This window comes from Chlorocebus sabaeus, chromosome 13 (assembly GCF_047675955.1).
Source record: "Chlorocebus sabaeus isolate Y175 chromosome 13, mChlSab1.0.hap1, whole genome shotgun sequence".
NCBI classification, from domain to species: Eukaryota; Metazoa; Chordata; class Mammalia; order Primates; family Cercopithecidae; genus Chlorocebus; species Chlorocebus sabaeus.
The window spans coordinates 99,594,272-99,608,127 of record NC_132916.1 but is presented as its reverse complement, the minus strand read 5'-3'; the positions used below and the strand labels follow the sequence as shown (position 1 = coordinate 99,608,127).

Genomic DNA, 13,856 nt, shown 5'->3' with positions numbered 1-13,856 from the left:
TGTATTTACTTTCTACTTTAAACATAAGGAGCCTTCGAGTTTTCACCTTCAGCCTCCCTGCTTCACTCACTCTCTCTTTTCTTTTCTTCTGGAAGCTCTACTGTAGATGCTCTGCTAGGCTCTGGGGACACTGTCACATGGACAAGTACTGCCCCATCCAGCTTTCCCGTTGGAAACTGGGAGGGAAGAGAGACTAAGATGAATGGATAGTGGTTGAGTAGTGAAGTTTGGGAGAGAAAGCAGGGTGAAAGGTGAGACTGAACAGGTGAGCAAACACCCATCCCTTTCCTCTCTTCCCTTTCCTCTCTTCCCTGTCTCCTCTCTCCTATCCTTGTCCCCAGGGAATCTCATTTTCTCCCGTGGCTTAATTGATCAGTGATACGCAGCCTTGAGTTCTCCACATAAATATCCCAACATTTGCCACTAAGTGAATCTGCCCAAACCAGGGCCATTCTCTTCTTCTCAAATCTGCCTATGTCCTCAACCTCTTTGCCTCAGACGGGGTCATGAATCCCGATTGTCTTCCATGCTAGAAAGCGCAGCATCCCTAGATACCTTCCCTCCCACCCCTCACATGCAGACATTGACTCTGGTTGGTTTGAATTCCACAAGGTCTTTTGTTTTCCCCATGTTCTTATTCACAGGGCTGGCACACCCTCCCTATCCCCACTCCTGCACTGCTGAAATGGGTTTATGTGTGTGACTGGGCAGAGAAGAAATGGTTTTCTGGGTGTGTTGGGAGAGGAGGAAGGAGAAGGTATCTCCTTGACTACATTTATTTCGAAGTTAACCTTTTTATTAAGAATCTTCACTAACAATTCCTTGCTGGACCCACTGAACAAGATCCAACTGTTTAGAGTGTCATTTAAGACCCTCCAGAATCTGCACCCCACCCTCAGGTACCTTACCGTTCACTTCCTGCTATCATTATCCCCTTGACCAATATCTTGTCCTTTACTGACACTAAACTAACCCCTGCTCCTTCCCATACACAATATACACTTCTGTTTCTTCAGGTTCCTATGAATTATTTTCTCTTCAATTTTTCCACCTTCTGCTTATTAACTTTCCCTCCTCCCCACACTGCACCCATTTTCAAAGCCAGCTCAGACATCTTCTGTACTGAAAAGCATTTGTAGAGCCCCAAAATCAGGTTCAATTATTTCTTCTCTTTGCTATTCTAGAGTTTATTGCAGTATACCCCATAAAAGTCTGTGAGGTACATGTCAGTTTCCCTCACTGAGATCATGATCTTTGGTCATGTCTTGTTTATTCTTTTCTTTACCTCCCTCCTTCTATTTAGCAGATTGTCATACACATAGTAGGGACTCAGCAAATTTTGTTTAATTGAGTTGAGTGCATCTGTTCATTCTCTAAATTCATTATCATTCCACTGTGTTGTCACCATATCAAAAATTACTGCCAGCTCTACATTATCCGTGTGAAGGACTACAGCAGTGATGCACAGATAATCCCCAAATCACTTACACTGGGCTTTAGACTGCGGTACGATTTCTTTTCCCCCAGCAGACTGATTTATCTTCTAATTATATATATGTTTTATGACAATATGAAAAGCAGTTTCATTCCCTGAACATAATTGGAACCACAGTGATGAAGGTAGCTCAGCTTTTGGGTGATGAGGAACTATTTGTACAGGATGGGGTTTAAATATTGGTTCTGCTACTTTCTAGCTGCAAGATCCTGAGTTTATTGCTCAATCTCTCTGAATCTTGGTCTCCTTACCCAAAAAGGAATAACAATGACAACTAATAAGTAACAAGTGCCTGGCACACAGCTGGGCAGTTAGTGATTTGTATTATTTACTTTCTTATTCTCTACTTCTTCTACTGGATTACCAGCTCCTGAGAGCCCACTTTTCTCTTACTCCCCTAAGTGAGCACACGGCATGGAGCCTGGAAAGAGCAGAGCAAGTCTTTAGTTAGTCATTTTTGAAACTCAGAGGGAGGAAGGACAGGAGGAGGGTCCCTGGAGAGGACAGTAGCAGAAGGCCTGGGGAGCAAGTTTCTGTGTCTCCACCCACAACCTGCCATGGACTCAACAGAAATCTAGGAAGTTGGGTTTTGCAAAGCTAGTCTTTATTCTGAGGGCAGGCAGGAAGGTCTGTGTACATGCTTCATGTCTGCTGTGGCTTCCTAGGACAAACAGTTTTGGGACCACGGGGAATTTGCCATGCCATTTCAGTAACCGCTCCAGGGATTTAACATTTAAATCTGAACTGCAGTTTCTGGAGCAACAGATTCAGATCCTGAACCATCCATTTTTCTTCTCCAGGATACCAGAGATGCTGTTATACACATGAAAACAGTCAATCGACCCTGGGACTGGCACTGTAGATGTCTGCAGCTGCAGCATCAGCAACAGGGAGCACTGCGGGGGAGAGCCCTCCTCCTCTCCAGGAGGGCTCCATGGCACTGGCTTGGGTGGAAGGGATTTATCGTTTGTGTTCATGCCCTCTTTGTGAACCTGTCTGGGATTGATTAAGAATCAACTTTGTTTAGGAGTGTGAGGAAGGCATCTAGGGAGGAGATGACAAAAGCCTCAGTTAATTCTACCAAATAATCTTCTGGGGACCTTCTAGTCATGGAGCACTAACCACTAAATTGCTAATTAAGTGCCCAGTTAACCTTATTAATAATACTGAATGCACAGGGGCCTCCGGGATTCTGCTGGAATGTATGTTAACTGGGCTATAAAAAGGCAGCCGTGTTGAGTTCTCATGAATGTTTGCACAGGAGAAAGCATTCAGACAACAACTAAATGATTCCTTTTGACATGTGTATTAAATTGCTCATTAGGTTTATTGTGGAAATTAAATTACTGCAAAGCACTGTCCATTAATTCCTGATTAGGCCCGAATGTCTGTGCTAATGCAGGCATTGGGCTGTGGTGGGGCTGATTAGTTATCTGATGGCAAGCTGTGAGGTGGTTGGGGCCCTGCTGGGGAGCCTGGTGAGGGAACAGATGCTGTAAGCAGAGGGTTTCCATCTTAGAAAAATCAGTGACGACTGCGCAAACGGAACCAGCAGGACTGATGCCAGGGGTCTCTGGAACAAGATTGGGCAGGACATACTCTTCTTTGGCTTATAAGTTTTTCAGAGGCTAGCAAGACATGCCTGTTTGGCTGGGCGTGGTGGCTCACGCCTGTAATCCCAGCACTTTGGGAGGCCGAGGAGGGTGGATCACCTGAGGTCAGGAGTTCGAGACCAGCCTAAGCAACATGGTGAAATCCTGTCTCTACTAAAAATACAAAATTAGCTGGCCGTGGTGGTGCATGCCTGTAATTTCAGCTACTTGGGAGGCTGAGGCAGGAGAATTGCTTGAACCCAGGAGGCAGAGGTTGCAGTGAGCTGAGATTCACCATTGCACTCCAGCCTGGGCAACAAGAGTTAAACTCCATCTCAAAAAAAAAAAAAAAAAAAAAAAAAAGAAAAGAAAAAGACAGAAGACATGCCCATTTGATGATGACACAGTAGTCCTTTCCCACAAATATTTATTCGGGAAAAATAGGAGGCATGGCATGGTGGTTAAGAGCAAGAGTTCTGGTGCCAGGCTGCCTGGGTTGGAATCTTGGTTTTGCTAGATAATAAATGTGGCACCGTTGGACATATTAATCTCCTTTCCTCAGTTCCCTCTTATAAAAAGAGGAAATAATATTACTAACTTATAGAATGAAAAGTTAAATGAGTTAGTACATGTGAAGCATTAAGAGAAGTACTAGCTATTATGTCTATACAGAGCAGTTTAGACTTGGAAAGGAACTCTGAAGTCATCTTCTACAATTTCTAAGTGAGGAAGTTAGGCTAGGGATCTCCAATTTCTCAGAGCTTATTTTTTGGCAAAACCAGGACTAGAACTCTGATTTTTAAAAAATCCTAATATATTTGCATTACTCTACATCAAATTGTTGTAGGTGTTTAGAAAATTGACAATAGATCATCGAAGAGCCTATGGCCAGTTATTCTACTTTGAAGATATTCTGACTATATTAAGGAATTGCCAGAAAGGATGTTCCAAAGAAAAATAGTTTGTTAACAAATTATTCTTTAATTCATTTGGTCTAATAATCCATGTCTGAGTAGTTTTCTGGTTCATAAATGCCCCATGCTGATTCTTTTACTTTGACGTTTGTAGAAAGAATTCTTTACATTTTATTGACTGAATGCTGATGCAGAGAGAGGCTGGAGGTTAAGAATGTTTCACTTATTCATCTCCTCTCCGGGTGAGAAGAGATAAGTTTGAATTCTCCAAGTATGAGAAGGGGGCCTGTTTGTTCCCTGGCCATGCTGAGTAAGATTCATGTGCACTCCTGTTGTCCACAAATGTAGTTCTTGGTTATATAATCTCATGGATGCTTCTATTTTCAGTTGCATTTATACAAATGATTACTGAGTAGTTAACTGCATCCCAAACTCTGTATTAGAAGGTTAGGCATCACAGATTGAAAGAACAGCTCCTGTTCTCTAGGAGAAGCTCATAGCCTGGTGGCGATGAGTAGGGTGAATGAAGAGGGAGGAATAGAGACAGCAAAGGTCATAGACACATAAGCAAGCAATATCAAGAAAGGGTGTTGTGAAAGAAATGAGTGAGCCCAGGAGAGACACTGGATGCAGAATGGGTAGAGGAAACTTTCCATGTTGAAGTATGTAAAACAAGACTTGGGGAAGGGCGTGCTAGACAGAGCAGACAGCACATGTAAAGGCTAAACAGTCGGAAAAATTGGAAATAGTTTGCATTCCTGGAAACTAGAGTGAAAAGGAGGGGGATGATAAGGAACTGGTATACGGTGAGGCTCAAAAAAAAAAAAAAAAAAAAGGCAGAGATCTTATTATGGCATATAGATGCCACACTCAGCATAGTAGCTGGATTTATCCTGCAGGGAATTGAAGAGCCTTTGAATTTAATTAGGGACAGACAGATATAACAAAGGTCAGAGATGGAAGAGGCATCTTGGGAAAGCTCCTCAGTTTATTAATTGATGACACGGACAATATAATTGCCTTCCTCTTATCACCCATGAAAAATATTATGTCTTTAAATTGCATCAAACTGTAAAAATAGAAGTATTATGTAAAGACAAAGCATTATGAATTAAGAATTTATATTTTAACCCAGCATCTTTTCTACTTGGTGCCTAATATTCATTTTATTTTATTTAAATCTACTTTATTGAGGTATAATTGACATATCAAAAGCTGTCCATATTTAACATATACATCTTGATGAATTTGTCTATAAGTATATACCAGTGAAACCATCACCATAATGGTCATCTAGCTATAGAGCATCTGCATAATGTCTTTCAGTTAAATGAGATTTTAAAACCTACTAATTTTTATTTATTTATTTTAAATTTCATTCATTTATTTTTTGAGACAAAGTGTCACTCTTTCACCCAGGCTGGAGTGAAGTGGCACGATCTTGGCTCACTGCCACCTCTGCCCCCTGGGTTCAAGCAGCTCTCCTGCCTCAGCCTCCCGAGTAGCTGGGATTACAGGCACCCACTACCACACCCAGCTAATTTTTGTATTTTTTGTAGAGACGGGGTTTTGCCACATAGGGGCCAGGCTGGTCTTGAATTGCTGAACTTGAATTCCTGATCTGCCCGCTTTGGCCTCCCAAAGTGCTAGGATTACAGGCATGAGCCACCGTGGTTGGCAAAACCTATTAATTTTTAAAGAAAATATAAATGTAAACACAGTAGTCCCTTTTTATCCTCTGTGGAGGGTACATTCTAAGACCCCATGGATGCCTGAAATTGTGGAGACTACCTAATCCCATATATACTATTTTTTTTCCATACATACATACCTATGATAAAGTTTAATTTATAAATTAGGCACAGTAAAAGATTTACAACAGTAACTAATAATGAAATAGAACAATTGTAACAATATACTACAAGAAAAGTTATGTGAATGTGGTCTCTCTCTCTCTCTCTCTCTCAGTATAATGCCTATGTGATGAGGTGAAGTAAGGTAAATGGTATAGAAATTGTGACCTATGTTAGGCGACTATTGTCCTTCTTAATGAATTGTTTATTTCTGGAATTTTCAATTTAATATTTTTGGACTATAGTTGACAGGGTAACCGAAACTGTGGATAGAGGGGGCAGGTGGGGACCACTGCAGGTTTCGAGAATAGAAAAGCTGGAATAAAAAACTTTCCTGGAGATCCATTTGTTCTGACATGTTAGGACCCATTGTAATTTTGGTTTCCTTTTAAATGGTTGAACATGAATGACATGAGAAGCTGGAACTATTCGCCATAAGGGTTCATGTCCTATTGGCTCCCACCTCTCAGTCACAGCTTGGGGTGTGGTTGTACCGGCCGGGTCTACTCACCTGAAGTTGGGACTTTCCTGCTAGCTCCTGGTAATATGGTGACTGAGAGTCAGCGAGCTCTGCCTTGAACCTCTGGTTTACCAGAGAGATGCTGAGCTCCACCCTCTGCTCCTCAGACACAGCGAGTTCTGTTTCTCTTTCCTGAGTTAAAAAAAAAAAAGAAAAAAGAACTCTGTTAACCTAAACTACAAATAAATGGTTATTTTAGATAATATATGTTGATACTGTCTCAAGAAGTGGATTATGAAGGCTTAAGTGTTTTGCAATCAAAATCCTTTTAACTAGAACTTAGAGAAGAGACTAGACTGGTTTAATGAGAATATCTGTGCTTAAATTTCATATTGAAACTAGTTAGGAAGTACTATCAAGCCAAGAGAAAGTTTGAAATTTCTCTCAGAGAGAATGATGTATTTGGGCCACCTTTGGAAGCAGGTGGCTAAGAACGGAGGCACAGTTCTGAGGATCTGGACTCGGCTCCATCACTAAGGGCCAAGGGGACATCCTTCTTGCCTGTTGGTCTGGAAACCAGCAGGGGTCTCTCATTGCTCTGAATTCATATGGGTTTCCAGGGCACAGAGCGAGCCCAGAACTCAGTTTCACACTTGGGTTTGACAGAGTTTTCAACCTTGGATTCCCAGAAGATACTAAGGTCCGTTAGTTTTCTTAAAAAAGTAAAAAATATATCTGCAGAAAGTTGAATATCTCTGGTTACGTACATTGTCTCTTATAGTGAAATTAGAGTTACTGAAGCTGAAAGAAGAGAACGGTCAATGGAAATTGCCCTGAAGGACAGAGCTCAACTGGATAAATGGTAGCAGATGTATTTCCTCTCCATTTCTTGTCACAAACTCCCCTCTGCCATGGGCGTGGACAATATTGCAGCCTCTTTAGTAGGACACAAGGAGGATGTGGATCCACGTTTAAAAGACTTCTGATGTTTGTTTAAAAGATTTTCATTCATTCAAAAAACACACATTGAGCATCTGTATGGGTGTAGCATGGTGCTAGGATCAATGGGACACTAAAAAGTCTGACATGCAGTATTCTTCAGAAGCTTACCATTTTGTCAGGCAAATTTGAAGTTTCATGGAACATTTAAATGTATGTGAAATGAAATATTCTGGGGATATTTAATCAGAGAGAGCAACTTATATTAGCTTTTGAAGAAGATGGGACATAGGGGTTGTGAGAAAAGAGATGACAGATGAGTCATCTCATGTCTGTGTTTATTTTTCTCCAGTTTTACACATAGGATTTTGATCATTTTGATATCTATTTGACCTATTCATCCTGGACATGACTGAGAACAAAACCGTCACTCTTACTGTCAACATAGAATTATACTTCAGTGGCGAAAGAGCTTCGTGATTGATTGATTCATTCATTCTAACACTTGGTAAGCAGCAATACATTTAAGTTTTGTTAGGTGCTGGGGCAAAAAGGCCCCAGCACTCCATAGCTTATAATTAAATTGTTTATTGTAACTCCTCCCCCTTTCTTCTAGGTCTCAATCTATGTTTCCCCCTTCAGTACCTAAGAAGAAGTCAGAATAAAGAATAGAACAAAGTCACTGACTCTTAACCGAGTGACAAAAATACAGCACTAATATTATTGAATGGATAGTTTATCCATTCTCTTTTCCTGTTTTGCTAAAGAACAAAAACAGGCACATGAAGAGCTAGATCGACTCTAGGAACTTCTTACTGTTGTAGGCATCTTGGTGTCGTTGAGTGCATTATCGAGAATTTCATTGAGGAGGGTGTCATCAGGAGTGACAGGGAAAGGCCCAAGTGAGACGCTGGCAACATCTGTGAAAATTTAAAAAATTAAGGACACAAAAATGAGAACAGAGGAGTTTAAATTAGAATGATGTCAAAATTCAATATGCTTTTTTGTCATTCTGAAATTTACAGATGTTAGATGCCTTCTGAAGTCATCTTTTTAAGATCGCATAAATACATTCTTGAAAAAATATGACTCCTACTCTGTTCTAAATTCTTAATTCTTTCTATTAAAGACCCAAGTTTGGTGCTCCCCTGTATGTGTTATAGTTAAATGCTTTTGCTAGATGAGACCTGATTAATTTTTTCTTTTTGATACTACATAAAGGACGCATAGGCAGATGTTTACCTTGAATTTGCTCTTCTGAGAGTTTTCTTAGAATACTACCCAAGTCTTTAAAATGTAGATTGCTTTAGCAATCATTGAGGCATAATATTTTAATCAGAAAATCCAAGAGATGAAAGAACATTAAGATGCTATGAATTTCACTTTTAGAACAGATCACCACAAACCATTTCAAATATGTGGCAAATGTTTTGATATTTTTAAAGATCTTCATAGAGTGCAAGTCTAGGTTCTATTCAAGCAAAGAAAAAAGCATTATTGTAATACAAATGCATTTCTATTTTGTAATAAATTACTATTTAAAAAATGCTCAGATAAAATAGTGTTATTGTTAATTGGTTTATATTTAGCCAGAAACAGCTTTCCATTTCAACCTTAATTAGGCAAAAACATAGAATGCCTTAGTTTATTCTTGTTTTAGAAAACAGTATATCCTGAAAAATGATTCGATCTTTCCTTACTCCCTGAAGAGCATGTGGTACCTGGGAATTGGCAGTCACAAGTAGTCACTTGTCACTGTGAGGCTCTGTGAAGTAACTGCACTGGGTGTGAAATTGTGCTTCCTAGTGGGGGCATGAGAGAGGGTATCAGAATGATCTAGGCAAGATAGATTTTTGGCTAATAAAGTACATACCCTGTGGCATATCAGAACCTCAAAGGATGTGGTCCCTGGCATCTTCCCCTTCTGCCCTCATTGAAGAATCCTGCTGTGAGCAATTGGGATGGATGTGTTCTGTGCTCTGGACTTCACCAGACTATTGCCAATGTAAGGCGTCTTCAAACTTTGTAATTCTATGAATAATTGGTTTATGCTACAATTTTTGTTACAATAAGAAAGTGCTTAGCTAGTACCCTAAAAGAACAAATTTTTATTTGGCTATCCTTCCATTTTATTACCTTGAAAATATAAATTATTCACATAATTACAACCGAAAGCAATTATTAGGTAGCCTGGGTTTACCTTTGAATGCATTCAGCCTCTTTTGGAGGTTTCTCACTCTTCCTTCACACCTAGGCACCCAGTAACATTTCCCAATCAAAATCTAATCTTGACTGTTCTGTGTGTGTACTTCAACCTCAGGTGTCCAGAAGTACTGGGTAAATAATTCTAAAACATTAGTTGCTAGAACTCAAATATATGGTGGTGATATATCACATTATATTATATCAGTTGTCCACTGGTCCCTCAAAGTTTTTATTTAAAAAAATGAAAAATAATTTATAAGAAAGAGGTAATTTTAACTTATTGTAACTTATCTTACTAAATCTAATCTTGTTATTATAGAAGTTTCTATCAGCTAAAGTATACTAACTACAAATTTAAAGTAGAAATACAAATTTCAATTCTCTTATTAATTTTGATTGTTTTCCCATTTAAAATGAAGTCAGTACAAAACTTCTTTTTACATGTTTGTATGTTCCTCCTCTAAATAATACCTTTTTGAATAAGACTTGATATTAGGTGTCACAGGTCAAATCTGAGCTGTTTATAAGTGGGAATTAACCATGCAGTTCTTCTTTTTATTGTTAAAAATGCATTTTACTGCTAACTATTTTATAATTAAAATTCAACTAGGCTTGTCCTATTATTATCTACAAGTCAGTCTAGAAATGATAAATTAGCTGAACTTAGGAGAAAACTGAAATATAGGCACAGCAGCTTACTCTGAATGTCAGTAAAGAAAGAAATGGGAAACTAATATTATCATTTATTTACAAATATCTATTTTCTCAATTTCTACATTTTAAGTTATCAAAAATTAATTTCTTAAAATCCTATTCACATTACTAAAAATCAAATGAACTGGGGAATACAATGCCCAGAGAATAGTTTTATTGTATATATTTAAAAGTATTCTTAGATTATATGGGAAAGTGGGAAGACTGCAATAGAAATATACATGAAAGAGAAATTTCAAACATCTAATATACACAGGAGAAATGATTTTCCTCTGCCTTTTGGCAAACTCTAGAATAAATAGTAATATTCAATATTGATAAGTGTTGTAATGAGACAGGCTCTGGTCTTTTCTGCCAGTAGGATATTTAAATTGTAACAAAATTTCTGGAAAACAAATTTGGCAAAATTTATTAAAAGCCTTAAAATCCATAGTGTTTGTTTTAGTAACCTATTTTTAGAAATTAGTGGTTTGACAGAGATTTGTGTTTAAATATCTTAATTAAAACACTATTTGTAATGTCAGTTACAATGATGCAATGGTTAAGTTGATGACATCTGTATGGATGCAATAGAATGTTGCAAGTCATTAAAATGATAATTTTGAAGAAATTTTAGTGGAACTATAAAATATCCTTTACATCGGGTTAAGTGGAAAAAATGACACAAACTCTAAGTAAAAATAGTCTCAGTAACATGTGTATATAATAGAAGAAAGAAGGCAGAAAATAGTAAATGTTCATGATGGTTGCTTCCAAACTGTAAGATATTGAGTGATTTGGTTTTACCTTTATTCTTTTCTGTATTTTCCGAGTCTTATACAATAAATTTAAATTATTTTACAAGGTTAGAAATATAAGCTAGCTTTGACAAAGTACATTTTAAACATTATCTTCAATTAGAAATTATTTTATAAATAACATGCTATCATGATTTGAATGAAGGTTTAGAAGCAAAGAAATTAGATCTAAGCTTACCTGTTGAAACCACAATGGTTTCACTAGGCTCTCCCAATGTCTTCTCTGTAGATACTTCATCTTTTCTATTAGTGCAACAGAAAAGAAAGAAGAGGTGGTGAAAGACAACTTGATGACAGTAGAGAATATACATTTAAATTTCTTATACTGAGTAGACCTAAAAGTTATAGGAAAACCATACTTTAAAACTGGATTTACCTGGTTTTAAATTACAGAAGTAATTTTTGAATATATTTTCATTGAGGAAAAATTCAAAAAACTCTCCAAAATGATTATGTTTGACTCCAGTGTTTTCCACTGGAGTGGTTTTATGTGGTTCTGGGGTTCTGTGGTAGGCAAAGCTGGTCTTTGGGGCCTAATGTTATAGTTCCATTGCACTTACACTGTGTTCTTGACATCACATGATCTGTGACTGAAATATTCTTGTTAAAATCTCAGACCCTCAAGCCTGTATATTCAGAGTCATTAAGCTTATCTAATAAAGTAACTCTCGTGGTTAAATAATGGGAAAGAGGTAGATTTCTGGGTAATACAGGTTTACTAAATCTGTATTCTGGGCACAGCCATTGCCTGTAATGGTAACTAGCCAGGAAGTTGGTGGCAGGTTCTCAGTGCCATGGAATGATGGTGTGGAAGAGATTCTAGGAGCAGATCCAAGGTCATGGTGTTACAGTTATTTGTGTATAATGTTGGCCCATTCTAACAAGCTTTACTTAGAAAGGAGTAGTGGTGAGAGAGCCAGGTGGGAGGGGGTCCCCCACAAAACTCCAACCGGCCTGCCCAATGGGATAGAGCCTTGGGAAGTTTGCACAGTTTGCAGCCAGGAGGAGCCTGGCCCCTCCTCTTCGTGTGTGGAATCTGAGATTCAAGCTGCATGCGGGAAGCACTCTAGCAGGGACTCTGGGCTAGCAAGAGTCCCTGTTTTCCCCCTTTTCTTCCTTTCCACCCAGTAAAACCCTGCTTTACTCACCCTTCAAGCCATCTGAGAGCCTAAATTGTCATGGCTGTGGGAGGGACAAGGACCTTGTCTTTAGCTAAACTAAGGATAAGTCCTGCAACATTTTTGGCACCCAATGTGGGGCTCGAGAAGCAGTGAGTGAAATGGGGACTCAAAACCTCTCATTGTTGCTTCTAAGCCTTTTCATCCTCAGATTTCTGAGGGTGGGGGAAACCATGCCCCCATACCCCATCGCTCCTGGGCATTTTCATGGCCCTTTCCTTCCTTTCTCGAGGTTGAAAAAGGAGCAGTGAGCAGCATCTCCCCGCTGCTTTCCCCTCCCTGCTGGGGCTGGGACACATGGTCTAAGGGTCCTACACAGCTGGCTGGCTTGTTCCTAGCCATGTGTCACTGCAGCAGCCTTCTGCTTCCCCAGCCAAGGGGTCCAGCTCCATCGGACAGTAATTAAACTTCTTCCCTGGGGAGGAACTCTTGCATAAGAATAAGAGTTTCTTCTCGAGGCATTTTTAAACGTTTTTCTTTTCTTTACTCTTCCCCACCCCTTCTGCAGTTAACCTTTAAAGTTCTTATTCCCCTTTACCAGGCCAGACCTCCACCCCCAACAACTATCACTGTATTCTCTGCAAAGTTTTGGTTGTGAAATCAAGCCTCCATCGTGTTATACATCTTGAGAGCGTGGCTTGTAATTCCAGTGGCAAGACTTTGTTTAGTAATCCTGCCTTAGGGGATGAGCCCTTTCTGGTTTGATATTTGAATGTTTTTCTAAATCAGTCTCTTAAATGACTGGTGTTTCTTCTGCCTGTCTGTGTGTGTACTGTATGTAATGTCTGTCAAAGAGCTCTAATTAATTTGGCCTAAAGAAAGACAAGCACTTGGATCTAACTTTTTTTAAGGAAAGTTAAAAGCTGTGGTACCTTTCAGTGCATGTGACTTTAATCTTTAAGAAATAAAAACAACCATAAAGATTATTGGTAAAATGAAGGTGTCATTAAAATGTAAATAGGTGAACTAAACTATGCAGGTCAGATGCCAGGTTTGCTAAGTGTTTTGAGGTTATAAACTGCTTTTTGGGTTTTGAGAACTGTCTTGTTGGCTTCGTAAGGCCTGGGGACATATGGAACTAATTACACCCTTAACTAAAAAGGCAAACCTCTGCTGCAGTTAGCACACAATTAAAGTAACTTACCAGGTTTTATCTTAAAGTTAAAAATTGTTGGGAGTTAACAATATAACATGTAATTGAAATTACTGAAAACAGATTGACATGCAAGGGGTGTAAGAACAGTAAAATGTGTTTTTATAGTAAAAGGTTATAAGAAGGCATGGAAATGTAAACTTTGGCATAGGGTTAAAGGATTGTATTAAATTAGATGGAAAAAGGCTGAAGGTTCAAAGAAGTGCTGGAAGAATTGTGGAAATTACTCTTTCAGAAGAGTTTTTGTGTGAACATATTGACTAAATTCAAACAAAAGGTATTATGTGGTTTTTCCTGTAAATTGAGCATTGAGATAAAACCATAACAAAATTTTCTTCAGGCCCTAATCTGCTCTTTGGCAAAATTTGTAAAGAGTTATAAAAGGTTTTTGCTTCTTTAAGATTTCTGAGTCATCATTTTGGCACAATAAATAATTTATGGCAATCTGGAATTACATTTCATAATATCAAGTGCTTTAAACATATTTAAAAGGCTATCCAAAATCAAACTTCAGTTTCAAAATTGTTCTTCTTGACACCTGGCTTTTTGGATAGTC

General features: G+C 38.7%; 1 protein-coding gene across 2 annotated transcripts in view; it reads right to left on the bottom strand.

The window, feature by feature from the left end:
- The window catches only part of IMPG1 (interphotoreceptor matrix proteoglycan 1), a 146,892-nt gene that overhangs the window by 87,019 nt on the left and 46,017 nt on the right, over positions 1-13,856 (bottom strand). For both annotated transcript variants that reach the window (XM_008006410.3, XM_038002172.2), the window contains 3 exons: positions 11,148-11,212; positions 8,070-8,173; positions 6,366-6,506 (listed from right to left, as the gene is read on the bottom strand). In XM_008006410.3, coding sequence (XP_008004601.3) covers positions 6,366-6,506; positions 8,070-8,173; positions 11,148-11,212 — 310 coding nt within the window. The remainder of the gene's footprint in view (positions 1-6,365; positions 6,507-8,069; positions 8,174-11,147; positions 11,213-13,856) is intronic.